Below are 9607 nucleotides of genomic sequence, written 5' to 3' on the forward strand. Positions count from 1 at the left end.
ATAACGTTTTGTTATTAGGTGTTGTCAAGTTGAGTACGATACGTAGCAACCCTATGAACAACAGATCTGAACCCTGTCCTATCCTCTGTTATCCTTATCACTTCTGACATTCTTGGTCCCAGTGCAGCAGTCACTATGTCAGTCCTTCAGGTTGAGGGTCTTCCTCCCTTTTGCTTACCCTCCATGTTCCCAAGCATGGTGTCCCACTCTTAGGAATAACCTCTCCTAGAAACATGCCAAAAGCATACAAGATCAATTTTTGTCATCTTTGCCTCCAAAGAGTACTCTGGCTGTCTTTTGGCAGTCCACGGGATGTGCAATACTTTTCTCCAGCAATACAACTCAAAGGCATCAATTTTTCTTCTGTCATCTTTATTCATTGTCCAGCTCTCAGATAGATGCATAACAAGTGATTGAAAAGATCATGGTCTGAATCAGGCACACCTTCATCCTGAAAATGACATCATTGCTCCTCAGTAATTTGGAATGGCTCCTGACTGGAGACTTTCCCAGTGCAATATGCCTCCTGATCTCCTTACTGCTGGCACCAAACTGATAGACATATAGATAGTTGTGGTGGTGGTGGTGGTGTGCCATCAAGTCAGAACTGACTCACAGCTAACTCTCCACTAAGTTTTGGGAAGCCGTTAATTGCACAGGAGGAGATTGTTCATCCTTTGCCTGAGGAGCAGTTGGCAGACTCAAACTGCACGTCTTCAGGATTGCAGCAGAGCTCCCTGGTAGTTGGTAGGGCACCTTACAACAACAACAACAAACTGAGGAGTTTAGCTGCTAACCCAAGGCCTGCACTTACCTCTGGAAATTCAAACCTACTTCCGGCTTCCTGGGAGAAAGTTGGACAATCTTCTCCCATCTGATTTATAGCCATGGGACCCACTTAGAGAGTCAGTTCCAATTCAACAGTTAGGAGTTTCAGTTTCAGTGTGAGCTATTTTAATACCATTGTAGCCAAAAAATGGTTAAAGAAAAATAAAAATAAAACAAAATAAAATAAAAATTATTATATGCAAATATAGATCCCTCTCTCCTACCTTTTTAGTAAGATTCTTGTGACTATTTTATCTTTTCTCCAAAAATCTCAGCAATAATACAGATTCATATTGGTTTGGTTTTGCTTTTTTTTAATTTTTGAGACGTATGTTTCTTTTGAAGAATAATTCGTAAATGGAGTAGTCCAGCTTTGGATGTGAATCTGAACTACTAGGTGAGAAGGTAGAATTTATTGTTTTGTGTTTTTCTCCAATCCTCTTTCATAGTTACCAGTTCATTTAGTCTTTCTATACTTACAAAAGGGATGAAGCATTACGCTCCTGATTTTCCCCATAGAACACACAAGGCTTCCTTGTTGCTCACCATATCCACAAATAGTATTAACTCATCTGTTACTCATTCTCCAATTGTTGTTTTTATTATTGCTGTTATTAAGTGCTGTCGAGTCAAGTAGGACCCAGAGAGACCTTATGAACAACAAATCTGACTCCTGCTCTATCCTGTGCCATCCTCATAATCTCTGATGGACTCGAGCCTACTGCTACAGTCACTATGTCATTCCATCTGGATCTGGGTCTTCCTCTTTTGCTGACACTCCACTTTTCCAAGCATACTGTCCAAGGCATAGGATGTGAGACCAACTTTGTTAGTTTTGCCTCTGAGGAGCACTCTGGCTGCATCTTTTACAAGACACATCTGTTTGTTCTTTCGGCAGTCCACGAGATAATTAGTACTCTTTTCCAACACTCAAAGGCATTTTCACTTCAAGTAGTAACAATTCCCAACAATTATTTTCGGATGGTCTAGTGGTAAGGAGCAGCGTTGCTAATCCAAAGGCAAGTGGTTCAAATCCACCAACTGCTCTGTGGGAGAAAGATGGACAATCTCCTCCCAATGGATTCACTGCCTCTGAAAACTTCCTGGAGGGTCAGCAAAGAGTGGCTTTCCATTCGATGTGCACAACAAGACTATTAACCACACTCCCTTTGTGTATAGCTATCTTTCCCCCAAACACTTCTCTATCCCTGGATGAACCATCTTCCAATCTCTCTATGTTGTTTTGGCAATTCTTGCCCCTTTTTTTTCCTAAACAATGTGCACATATTTCTCTTGTTTTCACCTCTGCTCAATTCTCTTTCCTGTAGGTTCCTTCAATCAAAAAAATGAGAAGCCCCTGGTACAACTTCTATTACTATACAAGTTGCATCATTGTTTCTAAACCAGACTTTTCTAGAAACTTGACTCCTTAATGGTGTTTCTAGACCTTGACTTATTCTTCAGCCCCTGAACCAAACCAGGGACTGATAAAGGCCTGTACAAAAACCCGCTCCCTGCCTAGAACACCAGAGAGTCAAGCTGTGTACTGGATTTCCTGCTGGGCATTTCAAAGATAGCTTGGCTCATAAAGTTGGAGAATGAAGCCTCTGGCAAGGGAAAGCGTATTCCCTGGTGGATTCGATTTATGGAATCGCCAACGCCCACACGGATTACTCATATGTGACTTCAGCTGCGTCTCCACCACCTCCTCCAGAAGGAAAAAAAAAAACCCGCGCCAAAATGTTTTACAACTCCCTCCTTCTCCCCCGCTTAGACGCACAACTTCCAAGGCAAAGGGTGGAGTTTGGTTCTAAGCCAAGGAAAGGAAAAGCTACCCTTTGATCTCCCAGCCCCTGGTGTTGCTTTAACGTTGTTCAGCTAACCAGCCCCTTCTACTTCCTTCGCACAGCACCTTGCAAAAGCTGTATTAACCCAGCCCCCATTTGGATAGAGAGATAACAGTTTCTAGCACAAGCTGAAAACCCTTGGAAAGGGGTTTTGTACTTAAATAAGAAACAAAAGAAATAACAGATCCCATTCCGCAGTCAGTTTGTGCTATCTATCCTGCAAGGGAACTGGTCAAGCAAAGTTGTGAAACCTGGACTTTACAAGTTACCTGTGAAATTCCCAGAGAGCCTCAAGGAAAGGGGTGGAGAATTGGCCCCCTGTGTTTCAACCACTTCCACTCCCGCTGGCTCCCCAGGCCACTGGACAGGCTCCCAGTGTCACAGGCGTAAATTATGCTATCCAGCGCTCTCCAAATGTCCTGGGCTTGCCTCCAAAAGCTATCCACGGACATCCCCAAGGCTGCCTGGATCAGGACTTAGATCTGATGCTGCCATATTGAAAAGAAGAAAGCAGCCGGCTCCTGACGCAGACCAAATGAGTCCGGGGGAACGGAGCGCACCGCCTCTCGCAGGGGGAGGGGTGTGCTTGGGTAGAGAGAGCTGTGAGCATCTCAAGTTCCCTGAACAAGCCCAGAGAGATCTATCCTACACCGCGCGGGAACAGATTTCATGCAATTCTAGAGCAGACAAAGCCAAGAATAAGCTCTACCCAGCTGCAGCGGCTTCCTTCTGCCTGAATGCTCCCTGTCCAAACTGTAAATAAAGCAAGCTCGCTTTCTCTCCAAGTGTGCCTTGGGAGAGAGCTGAAGCTCTCTCTATCTCTCTGGTCTCTATCCCACTGAAAGCAGGGAAGTGCAACCTGGGACTCTCACCTGGGAGACTGCACTTTATCCCCACCAGTCCCCTTCGGGTCCCAGAAAGTTTCTTGAAAGCGCAAACTCTTACCTGACCCAAAAGGTCATAGCCCAGCTCCTCAGCGACAGCCGAGGCTGCCTCTGGTCCCCCAGAGATCTCCGCTGCCCATTCATTGACAAATTGCCTTTTCGCTCCCACGTTGTTCAAGAGACACCAAGCGCCAAAGAAGGTGAAAACAGTGCCTGGCAGAGTCCAGGCTCTGGGCTCCATGGTTCACTCACTGGGTGGCAAACAAGTGGGAGGCAAAGATAGAAGAGAGGCAAGGTAGGAGAAATGCCAGGAAGACTCGCCCTTCTCACCCCAGGGCTCTACACCACTTCTCGATGCCGGTTGCTTTGAGATGAGATAGGAGGCGCGCGAGGAGAGGCTGGGCGGCGGTAAGCGCTCAGTGCAGCGCTTTGGTCTCTGGCTGAGTGGAGCCCCAGCCCTTGCAAGCTAGAATGGAAATGAGTGTTTACACGTCAAATCGACGAAAGCCATCTCTTGACGTCAGATCTACCTGGACTAAGATCTGTATGGTATTCCCGGCGGGATGGAGAAGTGGCTAAAATAAGCAGCCAGGGATTAAGAAAAGGAAAGAACCGTTTTCTGGCATAGGTTAAGTTGGCTCCTGCTTCTGTTGCCCTTAAATTCTGTAGCCATCAGAAACATCTTTACTTCTCAAAGTGCCCCGCTTGAATCTGACTACTGAGCACCAAAGACTGAGAATGCAGGACACTATCCTTCTCTTTTCCCTCCTTCTTTATTTTTATTTGATTCTCCCACTCTTACGTGTGGGGGGGCGGAAGAATAGAGGCTTATATAATGATCTTCTAGGCATTAGAATGAGGATCTTAGATCTCTCAGTTAGAGGCTGGGAGGGCACAATGAGGGAAGGAAGCTACTATGACAAGACCTTACCTTAACCACCTAAGACGATGAGTGCATCTCCAGGCAAAATTAAAAACAATACTTTTAACATTTATGTTTTTAACTAAACCACTTTAGTTTACAATTTTACTTTCTTTTTTGTTCTATTTGTCACTCTTGGTAAAACAATAAATTTAATTTCAGGTGTGAGAATGTGTTTACAGCAGGCACCTAAAAATAATTAATACATATTTCTTAAGCAGAGAAACATTTGTGTTACTAATCAATACAAGGGTCTAAAGCTCCAATTGTATCAAAAACTAAGGGGAGGAGTAATCATTAAGGCTAAACTTTCCCTTTTTTCTCAGTAGGGCTTTTCACGTATGTGTTGAACTGATGCTGTGTCATTATTTTGTCATGAAATGTCCAATGAATCTTTGTAGAAGAACTAGATGTTACGGAAAAAGAGCAAGTAAACCTGTATATCAAACCCCCAGAGGAAGATGAGTTCAATCTACTACTGAGGAACTTAATTTGGATCAGGCGTTCCAACAGCTTAGAATTCAGCACCAAGGATCGGACAGCGACAGACTTGCAGCAGTGACCAAGGCTTCCCAGCTCCAAGAATTGCTGCCTTTCTGCAAGCTGTTTCCCCTTGTTCTTTCTGAACAGCAAAAATGTGAGAAGTTCGTTGGGGGTCGGAGTGGAGGCAGGGAACGTGAGTGGGTTCAAGATTGTAACTACTTTGTTGGAGCTCAGGGAAATATGCTACCTTCAACCCAGGAGTAAAATTGCAGTGAGGTGAAAGGGAGCAAATGCATAGCCTTTCTTTCTTTTCGTAAATAATAAAAGCTCCCAGTCGCAGGAGGGCGCAATGTGTAAGAGAGAGAAGAGACACAGAAGAGATGGGAGCAAAGGGGTGGGGGGTGTGGAGAGTCAAGACTGGCAGGTAAATGTAGAAAGATACAGAAAAAGGAAAGTGAAATGTGCTTTACTGGAAACAAATGACAGAGGACTTTGAGCTGATGAGACAAGGAAACTCAGTAAAAATCCTTCATTTGCCTTCATGTTTTGGAAAATAATACCCCTTATTTCAAATGACTCTGAAACCTTATTTAATAACAAAAGCAAATGCCAACATTAATAAGCCATATGCGGCAGGTAAGTGTTGATACAATAATGTGAGGAAATCTCCCATGGCATATTGTGTATTTAGACTGTCTTTCTGTCAGCTGTGTAAATCTGCATGTGTTGAGTGTTAGTGCTTTGGTGAATTGTCTTCTTATTCCTTCACACCTCTGCCTGAGTTACAGCCTCAAGCACTCCAGTTGGTTTAGTTCTCACAGCAAACAGATGCTAACTGTGCGTTAGTTAGGCAAGAGAAAACCTTCACAAACATTTAATAGCGGTAGATATCATTAGAGCAAGATGTGTTTGCCCTTTTCTCCTTGCAGTTCTGCCAAATCAGTTTGACAGTAAGAGTAGTGTCTTATTAAGGGGGATTTTCTCTTAAATGAAATACCGTACAACCTGAGATAAAGATTTGATTCACATCCTAAACAGGAAAAGCTAAATTATAAGTAGTATGATAGTATCTCCATAACACAGTTGTTGTGTACCATTGAGTCTGAACCAACCCATAGCTGACCTTCCAGCAGGTTTTCAGAGGCAATAAATCACACTGGAGAGGATTGCTCATCTTTCTTCACATAGTAGCAGGTAGATTCAAACCATGTATATATCCATTATATATTCCGCAAATTTCAAACTTAGTCTTCTGGATTTTATTTGTCACAACATGTGGGATGTATGTTATTGTTGCTGTAGTATATCATAGAGTTGGGATGGACCTGTAGCTGACCCTCCAGCAAGTTTTCAGAGGTAGTTATTCACACAGGAGGAGATCACTCATCCTTCTCCATCAGAGTAGCTAGTGGCCTTGAACCACATGCCTTCGGAATTGCAGTGCAGCTTCTTTCCACCAGAACTTAATGGAATGCATAAGAAATATACATATTTGCCATTAATAAGCTTAAAAATTGTTTTTAGTCCATCAGAACACTGATGGATATCTGTTTCTGTTTATGTAAATCATAATAAAATCATCATAATCCTCAGAATAATATTATATATATTTATATATAATTGGATGAGCCAATTATAACTCAGTTCCAACTATTAAGTTGGTTTTAATAATATCTGACTAATTTATATGGAAAATAGGATAATTCAGGGAACAAAAAGGATTGTATTTCTATTTTGAATTATTAAGTGGGGTCATACCTTCTAAAATGGCTCCTGGTTGCCCAGTGTCAGTAAGTTAGTTATTGAGATTTCTTGCATAGAAGTATAAGCAGAATGTAAAAATATGTTTAGAAGAAATTTATAGCCATTTCTTTTAGTCCCTGATGACATAGAGTGCAATTTAGTGAATGGTTAACTGAGAGATTCCCAACTGGAATCCAATAGTCACTCAATTGGAGAAAGATAGGCAAACTCCTCCAGTAAAGATATATACATTCAGAAACATGATGGAGTCGTGAGAGTGAACATGAAGCAGATTTAACACTAGGGTAGTTTTTTGGTGGGTGAAGTACAGTGAAATAAAACCCATGTACACTCCTCAACAACCTATGTTATGCAGATGACACACCTTGCTTGCTTAAACAGAGGAGGACCTGAAGTGCTTGCTGCAAAAGGTCAAAACTGTAGTCTTCATTCAATATGGATTGAAACTCAACATCAAGAAGACAAAGAGTCTCACCACTGGGCCAATTGGAAGCACCATGATAGATGGAGGAGAGATTGAGGTTGTTAACAGTTACAGCTTGCTTGGCTCCACAATCAACACTCTTGGCACCAGCAGTCAGGAATCAAAAGACAAATTACACTAGGGAAAATCTGCTGTCAGGGAGTACTGAAAAGCAATATCAGTCTAGAGATTAAGGTGTGCCTGATCCAATCCATAGTCTCCAATTACTTACTATGTGCCAGAGAGCTGGAAAATCACTAAGGATGACAGAAGAAGAATTGATGCTTTTGAATTGTGGTGCTGGAGATCTACATACCATGGACCACCAAGAAAATAAATTGGTCTATCTTAGAGAGGGTGAAACCAAATTTCTCCTTGGAGGCTAGGATTTTGAAGCTCTATCTCACATACGTTGGGCACGTGGGCAGGAGAGAAAAGTCCTTAGAGAAGGACAGTGCAGGAGACCTCAGATGAGATGGATTGATACAGTAAACTGGGGCAATGTGGTTGCTGTGTCAGAATTAGTGAGACTGGCTCGTGACAGAGCAGGCGTTAGAGCTGCTGTACATAGTCACTATGGGTAGCAGGTGACTCAAAGGCAAATAACAACAACAACTCAAGTACATAAAATATTGTATCAATGACATGTCAGTGTATAAGAGCACAGTGAACAGTGTCACAATTTAGGTTAAGAAAATGACCTATACTAGCTTTCCAAAAAAATAATCTAAGATTTTCAAATGGCATAGAATAAAATGTAAAGGAATAACTTAAATTTAACATTTTAAAAGTTAATTTTTTACCTATGGGAAAAGAACTAAAGTTGTATATTGAAGTGTGTCCTTATTGAACTATTATTATTGTTATTGTTGTGTACCGTAGAGTCAGAACCGACCCATAGCTGACCCTCCAATGGGTTTTCAAAGACAGTTAATCAGAAGGGAGGAGATTGCCCATCCTTTTACAACAGAGCGGCTGGTGGCCTCAAACCGCATGCCTTTGGGATTGCAGTGCAGCTTTTTGTCACTAGGCCATCTAATTTCATTTCATTTTTTATTAATATATAATTAAGTAGAAGAGGATGGGTAGCAAAAAACCACTATGGGACTAAATCGACCCATAGTAATATTTCACAGCATGTTGTTAGGTGCTATCAAGTCAAGTATGATTCATAACAACCCTACAAACCATAGAAACATGAAACTTGCCCTATTATTGTGTGCTATCATCAGCATCTGCAACACAAGACAATTGCTAAAGTCACCATGTCAATTCATCTTATTTGAGGTATTCCTCCCCTTCACTGACCATCCACCTTTCTAAAAATGATGGCCCTTTCCAAAGAATAGTTTCACATACCTGTATATCCAAAGTATGAAAGACAAAGCTTTGTCATCCTTGCCTCCAAGAAGCATTCTGACTGCCCTTTCTTCAAGAGTTACCTGTTTGTTGTTTTTGTGGTCCATGGGATATTCAGTATTCTTCTCCAGCACCACCACTCAAAGACATCAGTTCTTCTTCTGGCATCCTTATTCATTGTCCAGCTCTCTGATGTGTCACAGGTGATTGTGAAGACTATAGCCTGCTGAATCAGGCACACCTTAGTCTTCAAACTGACATCATTGTTTTTCAGCATTCTGGAGAGGTCTCTTACAGAACACTTGCCCAGTGAAATATGTATCCTGATTTCTTGGCTGCCGATAGGGTGTTGATTGTTGATTCAAGGAAAATTAAATCATTAACACCTTCAATCCTTTATCTATCTATCTATCTATCTATCTATCTATCTATCTATCTATCTATCTATCTACCTATCTATCATATATCATAATGCTTACTTTTGGTCCTTTGGTGAGGACCTTTGTTTTCTTGATGTTGAGCTCTAACCTATTGCAAAGGCTGATCTGCAGCAAGAATTTCATATCCTCCTCATTTTCAGCAATCAAAGATGTGTCATATACTTAGAAAAGAAATATTTATGACATACTGGAGTAAACAGCAGGGGGATGTTTCTATAGGACAAGGTAAAGAAATTAATAACATTTTTAATGTGGTGTAATAATAAGAAAAAACACATCTGGACAATATTTTTAAATTTAGTATAATAAATAAATTTTAACTGAAAAATAGCAACATAATTTTTTGTCCAGGTTTATACTCAAAAAGCTATATTTCTAATCAAGACATTTTCTTTGTTTTCTTTTTTATTGCAATTTGATAGTTTACAGAACAGATTCAATCATTCCTACATATTTTGCTTTATGGCATTGATTATCATTTCCACATTGTGCTATTTTTACTCTCTCTGGATCACGTTTCCCCTCATCCTTCTATCCTCCCCTTTCCTGCTATATAAGCTTTATCCCTGATCTAATAATTACGCCCTTATGTTTGATTGGGCACCTTCCTGGTTTTT

At 41.2% G+C, this 9607-nt stretch overlaps 1 protein-coding gene across 1 annotated transcript in view; it reads right to left on the reverse strand.

Annotated features, from left to right (window-relative positions):
- The window catches only part of PCSK1 (proprotein convertase subtilisin/kexin type 1), a 60969-nt gene extending 56975 nt beyond the window's left edge, over positions 1 to 3994 (reverse strand). The window contains exon 1 of the mRNA XM_006885375.1: positions 3621 to 3994. Coding sequence (XP_006885437.1) covers positions 3621 to 3800 — 180 coding nt within the window. The 5' untranslated portion in view covers positions 3801 to 3994. The remainder of the gene's footprint in view (positions 1 to 3620) is intronic.
- Between the last annotated feature and the right edge of the window lie 5613 nt (positions 3995 to 9607).

The sequence above is a fragment of the Elephantulus edwardii genome, unplaced genomic scaffold, assembly GCF_000299155.1.
Source record: "Elephantulus edwardii isolate Elephantulus edwardi_28Jun2011 unplaced genomic scaffold, EleEdw1.0 scaffold00043, whole genome shotgun sequence".
In the NCBI taxonomy this organism is placed as follows: domain Eukaryota; kingdom Metazoa; phylum Chordata; class Mammalia; order Macroscelidea; family Macroscelididae; genus Elephantulus; species Elephantulus edwardii.